The 22026-nt window shown below is 56.2% G+C and overlaps 9 protein-coding genes across 9 annotated transcripts; 6 read left to right on the top strand and 3 right to left on the bottom strand.

Moving 5' to 3' along the window:
* Positions 1 to 3479: 3479 nt before the first annotated feature.
* PHYSODRAFT_546590 (hypothetical protein) lies at positions 3480 to 4805 on the top strand (the record flags this gene model as incomplete). Its single annotated transcript, XM_009531338.1, has 1 exon — positions 3480 to 4805. A coding segment is annotated over exon 1 (1131 nt), but the record flags the coding sequence as incomplete, so codon positions are not given.
* Positions 4806 to 5244: 439 nt separating this feature from the next.
* On the top strand, positions 5245 to 6687 carry PHYSODRAFT_504921 (hypothetical protein; the record flags this gene model as incomplete). The annotated part of the gene is made up of 2 exons (XM_009531337.1): positions 5245 to 5928; positions 6034 to 6687. 2 exons carry the CDS (start codon positions 5245 to 5247, stop codon positions 6685 to 6687), a joined length of 1338 nt encoding a protein of 445 aa, XP_009529632.1.
* A 153-nt stretch (positions 6688 to 6840) lies between these two features.
* On the bottom strand, positions 6841 to 7407 carry PHYSODRAFT_302290 (hypothetical protein; the record flags this gene model as incomplete). The annotated part of the gene is made up of 1 exon (XM_009531336.1): positions 6841 to 7407. The coding sequence occupies one exon, from the start codon at positions 7405 to 7407 to the stop codon at positions 6841 to 6843; it is 567 nt and encodes a 188-aa protein (XP_009529631.1).
* A 1359-nt stretch (positions 7408 to 8766) lies between these two features.
* On the bottom strand, positions 8767 to 10194 carry PHYSODRAFT_507440 (hypothetical protein; the record flags this gene model as incomplete). Its single annotated transcript, XM_009531335.1, has 2 exons — positions 8767 to 9224; positions 10044 to 10194. The coding sequence occupies 2 exons, from the start codon at positions 10192 to 10194 to the stop codon at positions 8767 to 8769; spliced, it is 609 nt and encodes a 202-aa protein (XP_009529630.1).
* A 987-nt stretch (positions 10195 to 11181) lies between these two features.
* PHYSODRAFT_561603 (hypothetical protein) lies at positions 11182 to 13948 on the top strand (the record flags this gene model as incomplete). Its single annotated transcript, XM_009531334.1, has 3 exons — positions 11182 to 11221; positions 11331 to 13010; positions 13086 to 13948. The coding sequence occupies 3 exons, from the start codon at positions 11182 to 11184 to the stop codon at positions 13946 to 13948; spliced, it is 2583 nt and encodes an 860-aa protein (XP_009529629.1).
* A 467-nt stretch (positions 13949 to 14415) lies between these two features.
* On the top strand, positions 14416 to 18243 carry PHYSODRAFT_509127 (hypothetical protein; the record flags this gene model as incomplete). Its single annotated transcript, XM_009531333.1, has 4 exons — positions 14416 to 14536; positions 14606 to 15543; positions 15814 to 16407; positions 16621 to 18243. Coding segments are annotated over 4 exons (3276 nt in total), but the record flags the coding sequence as incomplete, so codon positions are not given.
* Positions 18244 to 18342: 99 nt separating this feature from the next.
* PHYSODRAFT_302287 (hypothetical protein) lies at positions 18343 to 19273 on the bottom strand (the record flags this gene model as incomplete). Its single annotated transcript, XM_009531332.1, has 4 exons — positions 18343 to 18359; positions 18437 to 18850; positions 18930 to 19047; positions 19148 to 19273. The coding sequence occupies 4 exons, from the start codon at positions 19271 to 19273 to the stop codon at positions 18343 to 18345; spliced, it is 675 nt and encodes a 224-aa protein (XP_009529627.1).
* Positions 19274 to 19460: 187 nt separating this feature from the next.
* Positions 19461 to 20759, top strand: PHYSODRAFT_334084 (cell adhesion complex protein bystatin; the record flags this gene model as incomplete). The annotated part of the gene is made up of 1 exon (XM_009531331.1): positions 19461 to 20759. The coding sequence occupies one exon, from the start codon at positions 19461 to 19463 to the stop codon at positions 20757 to 20759; it is 1299 nt and encodes a 432-aa protein (XP_009529626.1).
* A 287-nt stretch (positions 20760 to 21046) lies between these two features.
* PHYSODRAFT_316058 (hypothetical protein) lies at positions 21047 to 21844 on the top strand (the record flags this gene model as incomplete). Its single annotated transcript, XM_009531330.1, has 1 exon — positions 21047 to 21844. One exon carries the CDS (start codon positions 21047 to 21049, stop codon positions 21842 to 21844), a length of 798 nt encoding a protein of 265 aa, XP_009529625.1.
* Between the last annotated feature and the right edge of the window lie 182 nt (positions 21845 to 22026).

Raw genomic sequence — 22026 nt, 5'->3', positions numbered from 1 at the left:
TTTGGTAGTGCAGGAAACGCTGACTTTAAAGCTGCTTGCAGCTCCTCGATATAAGAACAGGGATGTTCTTCAATATTGTGTAACGAGCTTCTTATCTTGCCCAGCTCGTGGGGCAGATCGTATTGCTCCGCTGCGTTCGTTCGCCCGCGGGAACTGGAAGTTGACGCCGTGCTGGCCGACAGCAGCTAATCGAGCTACTGCGCCGGATCGTCCGTACACACACGAACGTATCCAATTTATTAAGGAGGCTAGATTACTCAATAGTCCTCAGCCAACTCTTAGCTATCAGCCCACAGCCAACAACTCGAGCTAACTACACTCAGTCAATACAAAGAGAGTTCACCCACGCACGTGAGCTACTAACCCTCCACTCGTTCGTCAGTAGCAGCGGAACGCCCGTCGACACTCCACCACCACCTGTCCGTCACTCGTCCGGAAGGAGCTGTCGCCCCCAGCAAGAGCTTTCGCCCTCGTTCGTTGTCCGGCAACCCGTCACCAGGCCACCCAACTCGTAAGTGCTCGCTTGCTCCAAGCGCGCTAATTCTCAACCGCTTGCGCCTCACCGCGCAAATTTCCCCGTCCTCACCGCTCGTTCTTCTCTAGCCCGAAGGCCAGCTCGCACTGCCGACCCTTCAGCTTCGAGATCTTCTTCGTCAGCCACTCACTCCCAGCCGTCCGTTCCGGCTGCCACTGCCCTCGGAGCGACCGTTCGCTGCCAAGATCGCGTTCGTGCGGCTCTCCGCACCCACCGTCGTCTGGATCTCGCGACCCGCCACCGCGCACCCATGCCAGCCGCTCTCGTCCGCCATGCCCCACTTGTCGCCCGACTCGTGCGACCAGCTACCGCTGCTCGCCTCCGTGGTCACCATGCCGTGACCGCCATCTGCCCATGTCCTGTTACAATTGTAGACGTACGATAGATCGCCAACGCATGTCAATCATCGACTAGAAAGCAATCAGACAAAGCGAGCGAGTTAGAATTAGAATGTCAGGGCCGTAGTATTGTCGGATTTACTCCAGCCATTCAACGAAAGTGAGCATAACTCAACGTTAGCTCGTTGTCTTAGCAGCTATTCTATCTTAAATCGACGAGTTAGCCTCCTATTTTTTAACTCAATGATGGGCTAATCACCGTGATTTGCTAAAACAACGAATTACGTCATTGTTTAGACAGAAAGCACGCAAGGCACAATAATATTATGTAGGTATCTAAAAACACGCACCAAACGCTTGCAGTCGCAAGAACAGTTATACGGTGGGTATACCGATTCACGTGCTTGCCCGTTGTCCACGCGCGTCTCATATCGTCCATTTGCCACACTCTCGGAAGCAATGACTTCTCCGCACGATTTTGCGAGGAACTGGAGAGCTATCAGAATCCGATCGCTGCGCTGGCACAACTAAAAGTTTCAGCTGAGAGCGTCTGTAGTCCGAGTAGATCCGTGCCGCTGCATCCATTGAAGATTTTTGATTCCGAGCCCGCATCATGGTCGCCTGCTTTCGCCTAACTTATGGTCGGTCACTCGATCCATATCGACATCCAGAATAACATTGGGCGGGCCGCGATCAGCGCTGACGTTAGACCACGCGTGACCGAAAACACCGGCAGAGTTGTACGCTCCTACATCGAGGACCAAGCATCGGATGGGCCCTCCGCTGTCGGGCCGACTGTGTCGGCGCCACCGACTCGGCTGTCCGCTGAGCAGACCGCTGACCTCGAGATCCCACGCTTCCTGCATGCAAACGCTGAGTGCACCCGAAATTCGCAAGGTAATTGGCCCTGGCCGGCTTGATGCAGCAGCAATGATGCTTTCACCCACAAAGGGCAACCTCGCTCCTGCGTCGGTCCAGTCCGGCAAGCGTGCTCCATTCATCGCCAGCCAGCGAACGCTGCCATAATGCTCGCTCTCGTTGAGTCAGCGTGTGACCGGTCTCCTGCGTCTTGATGAGGGCTGCACGGCGAAATCGGCAATGGCGGAAGCTGCAGCGACACTGTAGCGATTAACAGCGACTGCAACTGCGGCACCGGTGACGAACAGATCATGTTGAAGTGTGACGCTCCACCGCAGCCAATCAGGCGTCGCGAGCCGGGCATGACCGGTGCTGTATCACCCGATCCAAATTCCATCCGGAACGCGACGAGCGTTGCGCAGCAGCTCTGCAGTTTTCAGTCTGAAACAGCGCTCTAAACCAAAGATTAGCGGGTCTTGCCTTGCAGCAAGACCGGCGAGCTGAGCATCCAGCTACAGTACACGTCCTATTAGGAGTCTTAATGCATGCAATCCCGCGGGCGCCGCGCGGTCCAAGTCCGCAAACAACGGGAAGGTGAGCGCAGCCATCCCGCCTCTGCAAAGCGAGTATCTACGACGCTTCACAGCGCGCTCTCAAGCCAGAAACGAGGTTGCCGGCGAGGATGGACTGCGCAGAGGGAGAGACCAGCCAGCAGCCTGTAAATCATCCGGAGCGCACCTGCTGCCGGCGCAGGCTGGCTGCTGCGGCTGCGGCACTCTATCGCCGCCTCCGTCTGCGAGCTCGAGCGCCATGCGGACAAGCCAGCCCGCCAGCCCGGCCGGTGTTGGGCGCGCGGTTCCGGTCCGGTGACTCAAGCGTGATCGCACCTAGCCGAGTGTGGCACCTCAAGCTTTGGGCGGTGCATACTGAAGCCAAATGAAAATTCGCCGAAAGGTCGCAGCTCTGCGATACGCTAGCCCGTTATCCGGACGCAACCGTCGCGCTCAATGTTCCAACAACAACTTGATGCTTGGCAAGCCGCCGCGACCACTCTCCTTGAAGATTTGCTGTGCTCCGCGCGATCCGGACCGCGTCGTCGTCGTCGGCTGTCGGGGACAAAGGCGGCGGGCGCGTTGCCCACCTTTTTTGTGTGTGACGCGGAGCGCGAGCTGCTGCGGCCGGCATCGCGAGCTTTTCCGTGGCAGTCTGGCGAAACGGTTTGTGCACCTCTGCAAGAGGAGTATAATCTGGTGTGGCGAACACGGGCATGTGTGGCGCACACCACTACAAGTATACCCGGCCGTATACTCGTCCTTTTGCATAGCCGGTCCTGCCGAGAAGGAACTCATCGACAGTCCCACACCCAAGCAAAGCCGGTCGCCCTTATGCTCATTCCCGCAATCGCCTCGCTGCCGGCAACACACAGACGCGGAGAGCAGGGCTTCCTGGCTCAGAAGGGTGAAGCTGAAGCGCAGCAGGCAGGCAGCAGATCGATTAAGCCGCGCACCACCGCCACCACCATGCAGCAGCCGGCTGCAGCGACTGTATCGATTCACACATACACTGTCCGGATGCGGGGCAGCACATCCGCGCCAAGTGCAGGTGCAAGCGCAAGCGCACACGCGCCGGCGGAGCTGACGACAGTCGCGCTTTCAGCCATTGAGGACATGGCTGCCGTGGAGAAGCGCAGCAGCGAATCGCCCAGCACGCCCATCGAGGCCAGCACCGTGAGCGACAGCACCATGAGCAGCAGCAGCGACCGCTGCAGCTCCTGCTCCAGCTCGGACTCAAGCGCCGACGCCCTGGACGACGACTACGGTGCGCACGCCTTGTCGTCGTCTGAAGACGAGGATGAAGACGACGACGACGACGACGAGCAGGGGGATGACGACGACGAAGACGACGAGCAGCAGAATTCAGCCAGCCACTTTCTGGTCAAGCCGATGCCCTCGAGACTGCAGGTGTGCCCCGTGGACGACCTCGCCGTCGAGGACGAGAAGCGCAGGAGACGCTCGCGCCGCAACCTGAAAAACAAGTCGAACGGCAAGAACGCACCGCTCAATGGCGCCAGCCGAGACGCAGAGAGCCTTCCCTCAACCCCCAGCCCGATCATGGTCCGCACGCGACTCAGCGGTAGCTCACCGACACTGTGCAATGTTGATTCCTCTGTTGCCAGCGCTACGATTGTCGACAGGAACCGCCGCCCCAGCAGCGCAAAAGAGAGGAAGCACACGTCGGCGCTGCAAGCTGCAGTAGTAGGAGGACCCACCAACGACCACGTGCTTGCGCCAGCCGTCCCTTTGCTTCGAAAAGATTCGGCGGCTATTCGGAGACAATACTGGAGCCAACTGGGCTTTAGTCTATCACGTAGCGACCTGGAGAAGAGTACCGGCCGCAAGAAGGAGCGTCGCGAAGGCTTAAAGGTGCAGTTGAACGATGCTGGCTTGAAGGATGAAAATGGCGCCAAGGGCTTCCTCCGGTTCATCACGAGCTGGTACGCGCCCATCACGGCCGTCAGCGGCGACGACAAGTCGCGGAAAGACAAGAACCGCTCTACCAGCGCAAGGCAACTCCGGTCGTCGCTGTCTCGAGTATCAGCGAGTTCCGCTGTCGATACCCCCACGCAGAAGAAGGGAGTGCGCTTCAACGAGGAGGCCGAGCTGTTCTACATCCCGCTGCACCGCGACTACTCGAAGCGTCAACGCGACTGCATGTGGCATACACGCTCCGAGTTCGTCGCGATGGTAGAGCGCAATCTGGACGCCGTGTACGATGAGATGGAGCGCGAGTACGAGGCCCAGCTGGAGAACGAGTACCTGGAAAATGAGGGCATGGCGCGCGAGGAGGCTCGTCAACGTACCATCGAGGCCCAGCAGCGAAAGGCCGCGGAGTCGGCAGCCGAGGCTGAAGCAGCTCGTCGCAGCCTGTCGCCGCCGCTCAGTCGTAGCTCCAGCACAATGTCGTCGTCCGTGCCGACGCTCACGCTGTCCCAAAAGCAGGTGCTGGTGTCACCTCGAGCGCGCTCGTCCCACGACCTCCGCTTCAAGTACCTCAAGCACCTCGGAATCGACAGCTAAAGCGCTGTCACGTGAGTGGAAAATGATGCGATACGAAAGCGGTAAGACCTGTCGTCCATGTAGCGCCTGATGGCAAGAGCACACGCGTCTCTAGTCCATGGCTCCTCTCTCCAAGACAATAAGTAAATTATTCTAATGGGATTTCCTTCAAACTACGGTGGGGGGACATGCAGCAGCTTTCTCCTTGGAACATGTCGTCATGGAATGGCTACATTATGTGTCCACACCACCTATCCACCGTCCAGCCATTCTCGCTCATTGCATCAACTTCACCAGCATGAGCGTCCTGTTCGGTAAGCGTCGTCGCCAAGCGCCCAAGACGGAAGAGCCCAAGCCCACTGTGTCCAGCTCCGATTCCGATGGAGAGCCCCCCGCCTCCAGTTCCAATGGCAAGAACGACAAGGTGCTGGTGGAGAACGCCGACTCGGCGTCCAACATGCTCATCTCGTTCCTGAATCTCGGCGTGGACCCATGGCTGGTCAAGCGCTGCGAGCTGCTGGGCATCCGCCACCCGACGCCAGTGCAGGTTCATTGCATCCCTCCCATCCTGTCCGGACGCGACGTCATTGGCTGCGCGCAGACCGGTAGCGGCAAGACGGCGGCCTTCGCACTGCCCATCCTGCACACGCTAAGCAAGGACCCGTACGGCCCGTACGCGCTGGTGCTCACGCCCACGCGCGAGCTGGCCTTCCAGATCGCAGACCAGTTTAACGCTTTCGGCAGCTCCATGGCCGTGCGCTGCGCCGTCATCGTGGGCGGTGTGGACATGCTCAAGCAGTCGCTGACGCTGCAACAGCGACCGCACATTATCGTGGCCACGCCCGGCCGCTTCCGCGACCACCTGCTGCGCGTGGAGCCACCCAACATCTCGCTGGTCAAGTACGTGGTGCTGGACGAAGCCGACCGGCTGCTGGACGTATCGTTCGCCAAGGACCTGAGCTTCATCTTCGACAAGCTGCCGGCCAAGCGGCAGACGCTGCTCTTCTCGGCCACTATGACGGCCAACCTCGACAGGCTGGAGCAAACCGCGCTGTCTGATGACGCGTTCCGCTTCGATACCACGCCTAGCGTGAAGACCGTGGCCACGCTCAAACAGTTTTATTTATTCATCCCGGCGCAGGTCAAGATGACGTACCTCATGTACCTGATGAAGATGCTAGACCCGAGCGAGGACGAGGAAGAAGAAGAAGAGAAGAAGAAGAACTACAAGCCCAAGATCCGTAAGGGTAAGAAGGACCAGGACCTTGAGCAGCTCCTGGAAGCCGCCACCTCGTCGTCCAAGCGCCAGCTGCGCTCCATGATGATCTTCGTGTCCACGTGCAAGATGTGCGAGCTGGTGGGCGAGATCGGAAACGAGCTCGGCACGAAGTGCGTGACGCTGCACTCAATGATGTCGCAGAACCGGCGGCTGGCCGCGCTGGGCAAGTTTAAGAGCGGACTCAGCCACATCCTCATCAGCACGGACGTCGCGAGTCGTGGTCTCGACATCCCGGAGGTGGACGTCGTGCTCAACTTCGACCTGCCGCGCGACGCCGACGACTACATTCACCGCGTGGGTCGTACCGCCCGAGCCGGCCGCAGCGGCCAAGCCATCTCTCTCGTAACGCAGCACGACATCGAGCTGCTGCAGAACATCGAGGCCAAGGTGGGCAAGAAGATGGACGACTACGAGGCGGAGGCGCCCGAGAAGAAGGTGCTCGAGCTGCTGAACGACGTGACCACCGCCACGCGCGTGGCGAAGATGAAGCTGACTGAGCGCGGCTTCGACGACAAGGTGCACGCTCGCAAGGCCAAGCGCCAGGAGCAGCAGCACAACAACCGCGATGGCAACAAGAAGAAGCACAAAAAGCTCAAGCCCGCTGCAGCAGACAACCAATAGATTCATACTTCGATACAATGGCTACAATGTTTTCTTGCATTCTTATAATGACAGGCGCGCGTTCAAGTGAACTTTAAGGCAGGTCAACACCTCAGAGGCAACATCTCAAAGACACGTTTTCTTGCTTTGGATATCCTCACAATCCTCTAACGGTTAGATGGTCAGACAGCTACTATGTGGCGGTGGTGCCCGGCTTAATCGATCTGCTGCCTGCCTGCCTGCTTGCCTGCTGCGCTTCAGCTTCACCCTCTGAGCGAGGAAGCTCTGCTCTCTGCGTCTGCGTGTTGCCGGCAGCGACTCGCTGCCAGCGAGGCGATTGCGCGCTTGAGTCATACTCAATTTCGAAGCGTCGCGCGCTCCACCGGAACCGCACGCCCAGCATCGGCCGGGTTGGCTGGCTTGTCCGCATGGCGCTCGAGCTCGCAGACGGAGGCGTCGATGGAGTGCCGTGCCCCAGCAGCCCCACAGCCAGACGGGCAAACAGTTGAGTCGGTATAGCCACCGTGACACAGTGACCGTGTACTTTTGGTACGCTTTGACCAAGTATGTACCTCTATCGCAAGAGCAAATATGGTGCGAATTCTGTGCGACGCTAGCAGCATCGTTTCCTTCAGTACCATGCTCAGCTATCATACATATGTAACCCGCTTTCCTAGCAAAATCAGCTTTGGGTGATCCTCCATTGACCTGGATGTGAATCCGTTGGTTTTGAGGAGCCATCTCGGTTGATGAAACTACGGAAAGCGCGAACTGTGAAGGACAAAGCTCGCTTTGTGGCGGAGGTCTAGAAAAAAATCTTGATGAGCGCCGCGCTAAACCTTCCGGCGCTTCATCAAATGAACTCTTCCGAACCGACTTAATGTAGAGAATCTTGTAATCTAAATGCTCGTCTTCTTCTCCTTCGAAGAGTTGTTTGGACAACACCGATATCCAACTTAAGTGCTTAGTTTTCAAGGAAGCACTTGTGCGATTCATCGGTTTCGCTCGAGGAATTACCATGATCCAGTAGCAAAGTACTGGATCGCCCCCCAGGCCGACCGAAAAACAAACTACTGTCACAGTATTTGCTAAGTTCGTGATGCATATTTATCAAGACGTATCTACCTACTCTCTGCGAGACTGGATCCTTGCGCTGCGTCGTGTCGGTCGTCGATGGCGAGTCCGAAGTCTCCCTCTTGTCGATTGGTAGACCCAGATGAAGTCGATCGATTCGCGTTCGAACCGTAGCTTCAGGCGCATCGGAACGTGGCTTCCCGATTCCCATGTAAGCTCCCGGTACCCAACCCATTGGATGAGATAATATACTCTTACGTTGATCCACCTTTTCGCGTATATTCGCTCTACCTCATATAGCTGCCCATCCACGCCTCTCTGGGCCCTTCGATTGCTTGCGACGAGGCCACCACCCCTACGTCGTTCTTCTCGGAGTCCACCCCCGACTGATGATTCTTCCTCTTCCTGCTCGTCGGTGTCTTCGTCGCTGACGTCATGAGCGGAAATACCGGGATTCAGTGGGAGACGGTAAAACGAGCCGTCCAGCCGGCGCTGGATGTTCCGGGCGTGGCGCTGTCGTGGGTTAAGGCGTGGCATTGAGCACAAAGCAGAATGGGGTTTGCCGAAGTGCTGAAAATGTAGTTCGCAGTCTATTTCTATTCTAAGTGTTGCCTTAAAATAAATACAGTAGACTTCAGCCCGGAGGTCAGGTTGTGATTTGGCTAAATTTAACGTAGTTAAATTGCAAAATTCAGATTGCAGATCAACGTAGCATATTGCACCATTGCGGCTTAAATTATACAAAAAGGGTGTACCATGGAGTGGTACATTCGTAGAGTTCCTACTCCTTCTAGCGTTTAAGAGATTTTCACGAAATATTTTACTCGCGTGTTCTACGGCACAACACTAGAGATCTATCGGTTTAGATTTTTAATATACCTTACCCAAATATGACTCAGCAACACTTGCATATTTGGTTAGAATCGTCGGAAAGCACAATATCTATTAATTATGAAGTGTTGTTTGTCAAAAATACAGATCGATAAAGTATAAATTGGCTTTGCCCGACGAAGCTTATTCTTGTCCCTACAGCGCGTTTTTCACAATCTTTCGCTTGTGTTGTGGCCTCTTCCCCGGCTTTAACCCTCTTTTACCAATCCGTTCAGGAGTGGGTTCAAGTTGTGGAGGAAGAATTGTGTCGTCCCGCTGTAAGGTTGCTGTTGTCGGCCAAGGGAGAAATTTGAATGTGTACGTATCGCGGAAGTGCTCGATCGACATACGCTTGGCGTCATACAAGTCTTCGATTCGTCGGCCATCCTTTGAAGCAGCGCAAATTGCGTGGACACAAGGGAACATTTGGTCTTGCCAATTGCCGCACGTGCACTCCAGCGCTGGCAAATCCACTACCCGGTCTGGGTGCACATATCCTGGTATGGCAACAGGGTCCTTGAACAAGACGCTGTACGCACACTCGAGAATGGGTGTAAACTCGCACATATCAGCTGCAGCTTGGCGGTCTGTACGTCGCTCTAACAACTTGGGGACTAAATCCGAGAGTGCGCCAGATTTTGTCCACGTTACAATCAATTGTCGCCTTTTGGACATCAGTTAACTCAGCTTCAAGAAGGACAAGTGGAATCCGTCCAAGGGTTTGGCGGTCCGAAGCTCTTTACCTATCCAGTTGTTCGCTTGCTCTGACAAATTTGAGGTTATTTCGTCGAAAGTCGGGAGATTAAACTTTTCTTGGAAACTGTACTTCACCCAGTGAGCACGTTCGATTCCGTCCATAAAATTCGCAGCGGCAGGGTTGTTCACGGCGAGTTCACTTCGATACAGCTTATAGTCATTTTCACAGTCGCTGCGTGCCATTCGGCATACCCACGCACGGTCTTCCTGGGACAACCTGGAACATTTCCTCTTAATGTTGTCCATGATATGCCGCAGGCAGTATCGATGACCAGCGTTTGGGAAAATTGTCGCGACAGCTGGAAGCAGGCCTTTTTGTCTATCCGACAATATCGTGAACTTTTCCCAGTCAACTGCCTCCTTGAATGCTCCCAGGAACTAAATCCAATTGACCTTGTCCTCTTGTGAAACCAGCGCGAGTCCAACTGGAACGATGTAGTTGTTGTAGTCTTTCACGGTAGCTACCAGATAAATGCCCTGTTCGTGCATTTCCTCTTTAAGGTGGACCCCGTCAAAGCCGACCATCTTTTTGCAGTTCTGGGCAATGTGAATACCAGCGTTAGGGATGAAGCACGCTCGACCAAACGACGATCCGTCCGCGGCAGTTTCCACTCTCCAAACCGATCCGGGGTTCTTGTGCGCCATCAACTCGAAGTCCGCCCGCAGTTTTTGGTAACTTTCTACCAAGTCGCCGTGAATGTTGTCGTCAATTTTCTGCTTCATTCGGGGCACCGATGTAGCGCTTACGTCCACTCCTTTCGATTTCAGAAACTTCCTGATAGCGGCGCCTGACATAGAAGCCGAAGATCCATCGTGGGCGGGAAGCATCTCGGTCTCGACAATCGCTGTCAGCTTGCTTATCTGCTGCATGGTATTCCGCGTGGACTTGGACGGCAACGGGATGGACCCTTCAACACAAGGGGCCTTGGCACTACCAACGAACTTGAGGTGATTGTGCGCAAAATTTGCCTGGGTTATCTTCCACTTCCCCGATTTCCCGTGAACATTTACGAAAAACGGACACGTGAGTTGGGCAGCTGGTGTAGTCCGGTCGAAATATTGCGTTCCATTGAGCGCCTTGCACGCAAATTGCGCATTACCGGAGTTGGCGGCCTTCACACTGGTTTGCTTCACAAAAATCGGGAAGCCGCACCTCACAGCCAAATCTTTGCACTACTTTTTGTGAAGAAAAGACTGAATTGGCAATATTCTCTCGGAGCTGGTAGGCCAAGCCATACGTTGAGCTTGTCGGGTTCGTCGACTCGACTGCAACATCGTCCCTGAGTAGTTCCAACTCCTTGGCAGCTTCGAGATCAGACACGTCGAGTGAAAAGCGAGCAGAGCCGTAGTTTGGGGGGTTTCTTGCTCTTGACTTGGACTTTTGCACAATGCAGCAGAATATAGCTGTGAATCACCCTTCAGAGAATTATTTATTATTCAAGTCTACTTGGTTTTTATTTAGCACTAGCCTTCGAAATCTTACCTCCCACGTATCTATTTCAGGTGTCCCGCAGTTAGCCCATAAATGGTTGATAGGTTCGCAAGTGGCGTGCCGGGCGTACTTAGCATTTTTTTTTACTGTATGAAGAAAATGGGGGACGATCCAGTACTTTTCTACTGGATCATGGTAATTCCTCGTTTCGCGCTCTTCAATGCGCACCTTGTGTACCACTTGTGTGGCTCACGCAAACGTTGCAGTTCCATCTAATTGGTGGAACGCCGCCGCTTTACAGCCAATGCGGACACTGGCAGGTCAGCCACGCACCACCACCAAGCAGGCGAGCAGCTCCTCGTGCCCGCTCTTCTCGCAGCTCCATGGACGCCCCCGCCGCGCGCGCCGCCGCCGCCTCCAGCTGTACGTATAGATCGCTCCATTGTGTATCCATCTACAGCTTCAACGCCCCTCAATTCTCCCTACAGCCAGCTCACTACCCCCCTCTCCAATGTTTTGTTCATCGCCTTAGCGGCCACAAAGGGACCCCCGCCAGCCGCCAAGAAGACGCGCAACCGCAAGAAAAAAGGCCGCGGAGCTGCCCCGGCGCCTGCTGCAGTCGCTACCCCCGTTGCGACGCCATCCTCCAGCCCGGAGGCGTTGGAGGAGGTCGAGTCCGGCTCGTCCAGAAGCGTGGAGGGCTCCACGTCCACGGCACGTCGCTCCTTCTCGCCGCTCAGCGGCAGCAGCAGCCAGAGATGCAGCAGTGAAGAGGAGGAGGGCGAAGACTACGAAGAGGACGAGTACTCGTCCGAGAGCGAGGAGGAGGGCGAGAGCAGCTACAAACCCGGCGGCTACCACCGCGTGCAGGTCGGTGAAGTGTACAACTCGCGGTTCGAGGTGCTGGAGAAGCTCGGCTGGGGCCACTTCTCCACTGTGTGGAAGTGTCTGGACCGCCAGACGGGCGCCATGGTGGCGATGAAGGTGCAGAAGAGCGCTCGCCACTACACGGAAGCTGCCAAGGACGAGATCGAGCTGCTGGAGTGCACCGTGAAGGCGGCGCGGAAGGAGTTCAAGTCGGTGGAGCAGCAGGAGGTGATCAAGGTGGTTCGGCTCGTGGACTCGTTCGAACACAAGGGACCGAATGGCGTCCACGTGTGCATGGTGTTCGAGATGATGGGGGATAATCTGCTGACGCTGATCAAGTACTACAACTACCGGGGAGTGCCCATGCCTCTCGTGCAGCGTCTGACGAGGGATATGATGGAAGGACTGGCGTTCCTGCATAGCAAGTGCCAGATCATCCACACAGATCTGAAGCCCGAGAACGTGCTGCTCTCACACCACATCCCTCAGCTCCCGAAGATCCGCAAGTCGCAGTGGGAAGAGTTCCGTGCGATGCGCCTTGCCCGGCGGCAAAAGGGGGCAAAGGCGTCTAAAAGCGGGGCCAAGGCGGGCGCCAACGCCCAGCCTGTTACAGCAAACTCAGCTGTAGATGGCGCAGAGCTGTCGAAAGAAGAGAAGAAGCGTCTGAAGAACAGACTCAAAAAGAAGCGGCAAAAGCAGAGGAAGCAGGCTGAATGTGGAGACCGGGAAGCCTCTGTCGACGGTGGTATTGGCAACGATAAGCTCGATAGCCCAGCACGCCCCACGCTCGCAACCAGCACTTCTCAGGATGTCGAAAAGCTGAGCGCCACCTTGTCCCAACTCGCGGTATCAAATGGTGCTGGTAATAATGGAGCAACCGACCACGTCTTCAAGGCAAACTTCTCTGGGCAGGATGACGACGCTGTGGCGGAGGATTCGTCGGAACGGACATGGTACCACCAGATTGGAGAGACAGGCGATGAAGAAGACAAGGACTGGGTGCATTTGCCTCCCGAGTTTGCAGCGCGAGTGATGCTGCTGCTCCCTGAGGGCCGCGTGGCTGGCTCTAAACGGAAGGAGCGCGAATTCACGCTGCGTGTGTCATCAAAGGCGGCTGGTGAAACAACGAACAATCACGACCTCGAAGACGAAGACGAAGTTGTGGAGACTTCGTTTGTTCTCCGGTATCTTGACCACGTGGATGAGGACGTGGTGGAATCGATCGAAGAACAGGTCATGCAGTTGCGTGAAGGCAGTTCTCCTAAAAAGACTGTTGCTTCGACCAAGGCGAAGTACCGACTGTGGAGATTGGAGTTTGATGCAAGATACACGCACGCTGTCTTGGGTGAGTTTAATTATCCTATACTTTCTGTCCCCCATACTATCTGCTAACATCGTTTTGTGTTTGTGTTTCATGTAGACTATCTGGAGCGTCGTGTCGAGGGCCTTCGCTTCATGAACTTGTCGACATCTTCTGGCTTAGCGCTTCCTGGGTTCTTTCTTCCAGCTCCACCGTGCAACGAAGATATTAAGACCGCAGCAAAGTCCAAGACTAAGGACGCTGCCACTGACGATGACATGCTCGACGTCGTAATACAGGGAATTAACCTCGTGCCGCTGGCTGGATCTGTGGACAAGAATGTTCTGGAAGCCAAGCCGCTTCAGGAACGACTCGGTCGCTGGGCTTCACGCTTCAACAAACTCGCCAACAGCGAAATGTTCGACCTCATGAAGCTTGACTCGAAGATCTGTGACTTGGGCAACGCGTGCTGGACGACGAAGCACTTCACGAACGACATCCAGACACGTCAGTATAGGTGTCCTGAGGTCATCCTGGGCAAACGATACGACACGTCTGCGGACATTTGGTCCATGGCCTGCTTTGTGTTCGAGCTATTGACTGGAGACCTCCTTTTCGACCCCAAGACTGGACGCAACTTCAATCGTGACGAGGATCATTTGGCGCAGATGATTGAGCTGCTAGGTCGCATGCCCAAGTCCTTCACCGGGTGCCAGCGCGGCTTGCGTGAGTTTTTCAATCGCAAGGGCGATTTGAAGCGTATTCGTAACCTCAAGTTCTGGAGCCTGCAGCAAGTGCTTATGGAGAAGTATCACTTCTCGCGTCACGATGCTGAATGCCTTTCATCCTTCCTGGGTCCGATGTTTCGCTACGACCCAGCCAAGCGTGCTACGGCTGAAGAGTGCCTCGCGCACCCGTGGCTTGCTCACGTGGATGATGCGGTGAAGGAGGAAGTCGCTGGCAGCAAGGAGCAGCGCAAGTAGGAGTAGATTTTGTAGATAGAGGCGGTCGAGTCGGGGCTGGCGCTTGGCAGCGACAGGAGCTGTCATGGTGATGCTCGTGCGGAGAATGAAATCACCCTGCGGGGCATTGCGGATCGAATGGCTGGGTCTTTGAGGCAAGCACTGGACTACATGGTATTTTGAGTATCAAAACTGACGGAAGGTGAGGTTGATCTGCAGGCTAAAGCTGCCATGGCATCATGGAAGGACAAGAATAGCAAGCCTTGCCGACAAGATTGATCAAGACAAGCCGAGCTTTTCACAACACGGAGGAACTTCAAGCCGTCTACGCAAGACGCCATCAATTGCGCTGTTGCGTCTTGCTTGCCTCCCAGCCTCTACCTCGTCATGTCCGAGAGTCCAGTCGACCTCTCAGCCGAGGAGATTGGCGCTCTTCGAGGTTCGTGTTGCTGTCTGATCAATTAGTTTGTTGTTGAGAGGCTGTGCTGACACCCGCCGCTTTCTTCTATGCAGCCGTGTTCAATGTGTACGACGAAGATGGATCGGGCTGCATCCCCACGGAACACATCCCTGAAATTCTAGATAAGCTTGGTCGAGATGCCTCTGAAGGTGAGAGTCACGAATGCTCAATGAAGGTTTAGTTTGGGATGACTAACCTTTATTTAAATTTGTTTGCAGAGCTATTGAACGAGCTGGATGACTGTGCTGGTGAAAGCGGCGTGATCAGCTTTGAAGACTTTGTGTCCCTCATCCAAAACCACGTACTGAGGCAGCAAGAGCAGGAGCAGGAACTTGCAGGCGGTGGTACAGGAGTTGGTGGCGATCGCTTACGACCCGGTCCAGATCCCAAAGTTATGGAGTTCATCGCAATTTTGGAGGAGTACCGCTTGAAGTGTGAAGAGGACGGAAACTACTTGGAGGCGCAGCGTGCAGATTCGCAATTGACGGCGCTTCGCCGACAGGAATTCAAAAGGCAGTCCAAGTCGCTGAAGGCCCGTCAAATCGCTGAGCGCCAGGACGTGCAGATCGCGCACAACATGCAGTTCAACGACTTCAACCAGGCGTGGGATCAGTACATGGAGGAGTACGATCGGATGGCGCAGGCGTACGTGAAGCAAATGACCGAGAAGCACGGTGCAGACCTTGCTGCATTCCAAGACAAGTTGCAGCAGGAAATTCTGGAGCGTCCGCCCAAGTTCTCCAAAGAACTGATCGAGTGGCGCCGTCGACAGCATCGCTTGGCTCAGCAGAAGAGCTACGCTGAGGCGCAGAAGATCAAGCAGATCGCGGATGAAGTCGAGGCTGACGAGCGCGCCAAGATGAGCGAGGAGCTACGCGCAGTTTTCGCGCGCAAAGAGGCCAAGCTACGCCAGCAGCAGCAAGCAGAACTAGCAGCGCTGTTGAAGCGCATCGACGGCCGTCGCAAGGAGCACCTGAAGCAGCGCAACCTAGACTCGAAGCGTCTGCTGCAACGCAACCGCAACGTCCAGTCTGTCCTCGAATCGAAGCAAGTCGCAGAGGCCACCAAGAAGATCCAGGACATCAAGATGAGCCTCATGCCCAAGGAGCGGGCCCCTGCCCGAGGCCCCTTCAACGTCATCCCGCCCCAAGCCAGAGTAATCCGACCCAAGAAGCCCTCCACCTCCCGCCCAGCAGAACTCCCCTCCGCAACCTCAAACTCCCCCATCGACAGCCACCGCTAAATAACATGGCTCCCTTCCAGCAGCTTCAAATGATAACTAATTGCTAACAATGAATGACACATATCGCAAGTCAAGTAGCCTTACCACTGCAACTTCAGATGTATCCATGTTGATATTTTCATCCAATCAACTTCCGTTGACATGGGTACATACAAACGTACGATACGGCGAGCAGCTCATCAGCGGTACAGTCTCAACAGGATGGACATCGGGCGCGTGCTGCTGCGGGACGCCCACTACGTGTGGAGGGAGCGCGTGGCCTTACTAGAGAAGGATGCGGTCGTGCTGCAGGGGCCGCCGTCGGCGTGGCAGGCCGCAGCTGCAGCAATGGGCGGGCGCCCCAAGAAGACGAAGCCCAAGCTCAAGCAGAAGCCCAAGCCCAAGCTGGCCAGACAGCGCAGCAAGCCCAAGGCCCCGCCGCCCGCTGAGACGCTGCCGCTCGATGGGTCGCTGAGTTGTGAGGGCATTGTGGTGTCCTCGGCCCACATGCACTCGGTGCGGCTGCAAGACTTGCGCTCGGGCCGCGAGTTCCTCGTGGACGCCACCACCAGAGGCAAGCGCCAGATGTGGATCGACCTGTTCGCCAGCGCTCGTAACAGAGCGAATATTAGCAGCAGTTGGCGTGGTGATTTGTCGTTGATGGATGTAGAGGAAGGTGGAGATGCGGTGGGCGCTACTACGCGCTCGCTGACGCTGCTGGACATGCAGCAGGCGGTGGAGATGCTCGTGGCAGCGACGGAGAGCGACGCGGACACGGCGGTGGTGAGGGGATACGATGTGGAGGACATTTTACTTGGAGATGGCAGCGCTGCGGATTTTACGGCGAGTGAAGCGTCCACGCTGGCGAGGAAGCTCGTGGAGGAAGACGTGCTGCTGCCCTTCTGCTGCTCGTGCAGCTTTGTGTATCGTGTGGACAGAGTGTACCGCGTGAATAGCGACCACGGGTTGGTGAAGGAAGCTCAGATGCTGAGTGTGGATAGTGAACGGGAGTTGGAGGACGAGGATCGACCGAGTAGGGAGCGGTGTCGTGGGCATTTGCTGTGGCTACAAGACAGCGCGTTTCAGCATTTATTGGCACAATTTGATCGAGAAGAAGATGGCGTTTCTGGGACAGACGGCGTTCAGGCTCTGCTGCGGTTTGGTGCGTATAGCGTCCCAACGGCATTGGCGCTCGCGAATGAGCTGCTGCATCACCAACTTATCGTGGAATGCTTTGCTAGTCGAGATGAAAACGGAGCTGCATTCCAGATGAACACTTCGGCCAGATACAAGAAGGTATGCGTTGAACCTGCGGATCATGAGCTTAGGAGTGATGACGGCGACGAGAAGCGTCGTGCTATTGTCTCGAGCGAGCGAGTGGCACGGTTAAAGGAGGAACGTCGCCGTCTACAAGATCAGATCGAGAAGCTGAAAGGGAGGTATTTCCGTCTCTTCAACCTCTTCTGTTTCTGCTGCGTGCTAGTGCTGCTAGACGCGCTCGTGACGACAGTGCTGTTACCCGGTCCGTTGAAGCTGAGCCTTGTGACAGGCTTGCTATTGTGGCTGACGCTGAGTGGTGGCACGGCGACACTGTCTATTAATTTCCAGCCACGCAGCCACGCAGATGAACTCAACGGAACTTCGCAAGTACGAATCGAGCGGGAATCGAAGGCGCCCGACCTCCCACAATCTCATTTGGCGCCTCAAGATACTTTGGATGTTGCTAGCCGAATTGTGTCAACTTTGCCTATGAACACGTCCACGAATAGAAGAGGATCAGCAGCAGTGGCGACAATGCAGCACGAGTCCATGGATCGAGCTGTGATCGTGCTGACGCAAGCGGAGGAAGCTGAAGTGCACTCGTTTCGACTGGCGATTGCCCAAGCTGCTGGCGTCCCTGTCGAGGTGACTCACGTGTTCTCTGATGAGTACCTCTTCAGAGTTCTGCGCGTCAAGAACCGGGCGTTTGCATACGCGGTAACGAAGATGGCGCATATCGTCGAGTGGCGGCGCGTTTACGAAGTCGATACCATCGCTTGGGATGACGTGAAGTCTCAGCTTGTGTCTGGCAGTATGTACTGGTATGGCTACGACTTCCAGAATCGCCCGATCCTTTGGGTTCGGGCCAAGCTAAAAGACTGGGACACGATGGCAAGTCGACGCGATGTTGAGGTCCGTGCGCACGTGTACCTGCTGGAACTGGGGTGCCGCCGCTTTATGCCTCCTGGAGTCACGACGTATACAGTCGTGACAGACTCTGCTGGGCTGGGCATGAAGCAGGTAGACCTGCGCCTTATGCGCGGGTTGCTCGATGTGTGTGTCGCCAACTTCCCTGATCGGATTGGCCTCGTCTACGCCGGTCCGTTGACTCGATTCCTCAAGTACATCACGTCGTGGCTGTGGCCGTTCCTACCTGTGCGTCTGCGCAGCAAGGTGTCACTCATGCACGACTGCGCCGCTGAATTGGCCAAGCACATGGACACCGAGTTGATCCCATTGCACATGGGCGGCTCCGCAATGCATAACCTCCGCACGCCTCCTACTAACCCCGCGGAGGCCAACGATATCATGGAGATCACGTACATGATCGATCAGCAGAAACGGTTCATGGAGGAGCTCAAACTTAAGCAGTAAAGCCTCTTTCGCAACGGAAAGGAAGACAGCAACCCTGCAATAGCCCTCCCAATCAAGCTAAACAACATTTCAATTAACCAGCTCGAGTAGACTGCACTGTTAGGCTCGCTTGATCTCTGCGAGGAAGTTCAGAAACATATAAAATATAAATGAGCTTGTTCTTCTTGCCTTTGACACTCCACTACCAACGTACCGAATGTGTAGAACAACTTAAGGTGTTCGACGTGGTCATCGTCGTCGAAGATGAATCTGCCCATGTATTTGCCACGGTAGAACAGCCCCGACGGAGCTTCCATCCAGTCGTGGCGAGGGAAAACAAACACGTAGTTCTCCGATCGCGGAGCGTACGAGCCCAGCACAATCTCGTCGCGCGTGGCCAGCACAGTTTTCTTCACTTTATTGTGGAAGCGCAGGCCACTCACAATCGTCTGGTTCACGCGGAAGGAGATGGCGAAACGGTAGCGAGAGCCTTCTTCAATGACGAAAGGCGTCGTGCGCATATGCTCAACGCCCTGCAGCGTGTCCAAATTGTACACGATATCCTCCCTCCCGTCCTCAAACTCCACCTTGAACTCCTCCACCACAACACGACGTGAGTCCGTTGTGTCTACAGTCAGCAGCCATGCAATTAAACGTTAGAACGAGCTCGAACACCCCCAAACTAACCTCAAAGACTCATGCCAGACCTCCTCGATCTCCATGAGCTGCAGCCCCCAGGAGTTGCTCTTTGTACCTCTGCAAGCTCTCGTCCTCTGCATCCTTTTCCAGTAATTCATTCACAGACTTTATGGCCTGGCTGCTCATCTATTGGCAACATTAACAAGAAAACGACAGCAAATTCCACAGCACCAAATTGTGTCAATAGCTCGGCTAACACGTTTCCGGACGATGCGCAGCTCCTTACGCGGTAGTCGGACGTCGACGTGCCATTCTCGCTGTCTCGACTGCTAATCGTACTAGCCGTCGTAGCCTCATTCGCCCTGTGAGCTGCCACTGCATCTCCTCCGCCCGCCGTCTCCGTCTTCTCCATTATTGATTGCGATCTTTCGCATGCTGTCGTCTGTCGAAACAAGATGGCTACACTATTTTGGCATCGAATTATGTACACCACACCATTTTTGTGGACTGACGTTGGTGGTCACAGTGGACGCAGCGCGCAGCCATTTATCATCGCCGGACGCAGACTCCAAGAGCCCTTTAATTAAGCCTCCATCACCATGCCCAAGGCCGAGAAGGGGAAGCCCAAGCGCGCGTGCCCGCTGGAGAAGCAACTGGCCTATGACAACAAGCCGTGGTACGACCAGAGCGGCGGCAAGAAGGGCGCGCGCCGCGATGCCGACGACTCGGACGACGACATGGCCGAGGACGTGGTGCCCGAGAAGCTGAGCCGCCGCACGCTGGCGCTCGCGCGGCAGCAGCAGGCCGAGGAGCAGGCCCGCCAGAACAAGAGCAAGGCCCGCCAGGCCGCCGCGCATCCCGCCAAGCCCCAGGCGCAGGACAGCAGCGACGAGTCGGACGCCGAGTCGGACGACGACCAGGACATGGACACGGACGAGTACGACGGCCAGGACCTCGTGCGCATCAACGACGGCTACGTGGAGGAGGTGGAGATCTGCGAGGACGACGAGGAGGCGCTCGCCAACTTCATGGTGGGCGCGCCCGAGCGCCGCAACCTGGCCGACATCATCATGGACAAGATTTTCGAGAAGGAGGCCCGCGAGCGAGGCGAGATGGACGACGACAGCCAAGCCCCGCAGAACAGCAAGTTCGACCCCAAGATCGTCGAGGTGTACACGGGCGTGGGCAAGATCCTGCAGCGGTACACGTCGGGCAAGCTGCCCAAGGCGTTCAAGGTCATCCCGAGCTTGAGCTACTGGGAGGACATTTTATGGCTCACGAGCCCCGAGAAGTGGTCGCCGCACGCCATGCGCGCCGCCACGCGATTGTTCGCGTCCAACTTGAACCCCAAGATGGCGCAGCGCTTCTTCAACATCTTCCTGCTGGAGCACGTGAGGCAGGACATCCACGAGAACAAGCGGCTCAACTTCCACCTCTACATGGCGCTCAAGAAGGCGCTGTACAAGCCGCAGGCGTTCTTCAAGGGTATCATCATCCCGCTATGCGAGAGCAGGAACTGCACTCTGCGTGAGGCGGCTATCATCGGCAGCGTGCTGTCCAAGGTGTCGGTGCCCGTGATCCACTCCGCCGCCACGCTCATGAAGCTGGCGTCCATGGAGTACTCGGGCGGCAACAGCATGTTCATCCGTGTGCTGCTCAACAAGAAGTACAGTCTGCCCACGCGCGTGATCTCGCAGCTGAGCCAGCACTTCCTGCGCTTCACGTCCGACACGCGCAAGCTGCCGGTGCTGTGGCACCAGTCGCTGCTGGTCTTCGCGCAGCGCTACAAGAACGACATCCCCAAGCAGCACAAGGAGGCCATGAAGGCGCTGCTCAAGCAGCACTTCCACCACCAGATCACGCCAGAGATCCGTCGCGAGCTCTACAACGAGATGTAGATAGACAGCCGCAAGTGCATGCACTTGGCACCATGCCGCGTATATAAAGTTACATTTGGTCTTACACAGTCGGTGTCGTCGTCCTCAACAACCTGTGTCTGCATCTCCTTCCATTCCCATCTCCAGATCCCACTCTCACTCCACAGTTTCCCCTCCATCACACGGGTGTGCCTTTATCAGATCTCCCTCATCCTCGCTATATCCACAATACGCATCTGGTGACGGTAGCCACATCGCAGGGACACTTTGAACTCCAGACCCATTTCAAGAAAATCTTAGCGGAGACCATGACGGATTCCTCGGACGCGTTCGAGCTGGAGCGCGCGCTCTTCAGCGAGAAGGGCGTGTGGTTCTACCAGGTGCCGGCCAACCAGGTGACGAGCCTCGCGCCGCGCGCCGACGCGTGGGACCCGGAGCACCCGTTCCTCACGGGCTCCGTGCGCGTGGTGCAGAGGGGCGACGCGTGCTTCGTGCAGCTCTTCGAGCCCGTGGCGGCCGAGCAGGACGAGGCGGAGACGGCCGCAACCCCCACGCTCTTCGCCCAGTGCCCCCTGCAGATCACGCGCGAGCTGGCGCTCGACGTGTACGTGCACGACTGCGTGGACTCGTCGCGCTACTTCATGCTGCGCGTGGAGGACGAGCAGAGCGACCGCCGCGCCTTCGTGGGCATCGGCTTCCCGGACCGCACGGCTGCCTTCAACTTCAAGGCCACGCTGCAGGACTACGCCAAGTACGCGCTGCGGCAGCTGGAGGTGGAGCAGGTCGAAGCCGCCGAGCAGCAGACCGGATCGGGCGGCTCGTCGTCGCCCAAGAAGCCCGACTTGAGTCTGCCTCAAGGCACCACCATCCGGATAAACCTCAAGACCAACGGAGCTGAGGACGGAGAGCGCGCGGCCACGCGCCCTCGACGGAGCAGCAGTGGAGGGGGTGCAGTGAGTCCGGCCAAGGTGCCGCTCATCCCGCCGCCGCCCGGAGACTCGCCGTCGACGGCCGTCAAGGTGCCGGCCATTGCTCCACCGCCGGCGGTGGCGGAACCGACGACTGCTGTTGATGATGAAGACTGGGGCGACTTCACGTCCGCTTAAATGTAAGAGGAAGCTGGATAGATAAAAACATTGACAAGGTGGATAATTTGAGAGATGACAAAGATACAAGTGAGTTGGCTAGAAGACCAATGAACGTGGCTAAACTCCTACGTAGTATTCATTCATTAAGGAAAAAACCGAAGCAAACGAAAGCAAACTTGCATCACTACAGCAGCTGGAGA

The sequence above is a fragment of the Phytophthora sojae genome (genome assembly GCF_000149755.1).
Source record: "Phytophthora sojae unplaced genomic scaffold PHYSOscaffold_5, whole genome shotgun sequence".
In the NCBI taxonomy this organism is placed as follows: domain Eukaryota; phylum Oomycota; class Peronosporomycetes; order Peronosporales; family Peronosporaceae; genus Phytophthora; species Phytophthora sojae.
Note: the sequence above shows the minus strand (reverse complement) of the source record. Positions and strands in the feature narration are given on the sequence as shown.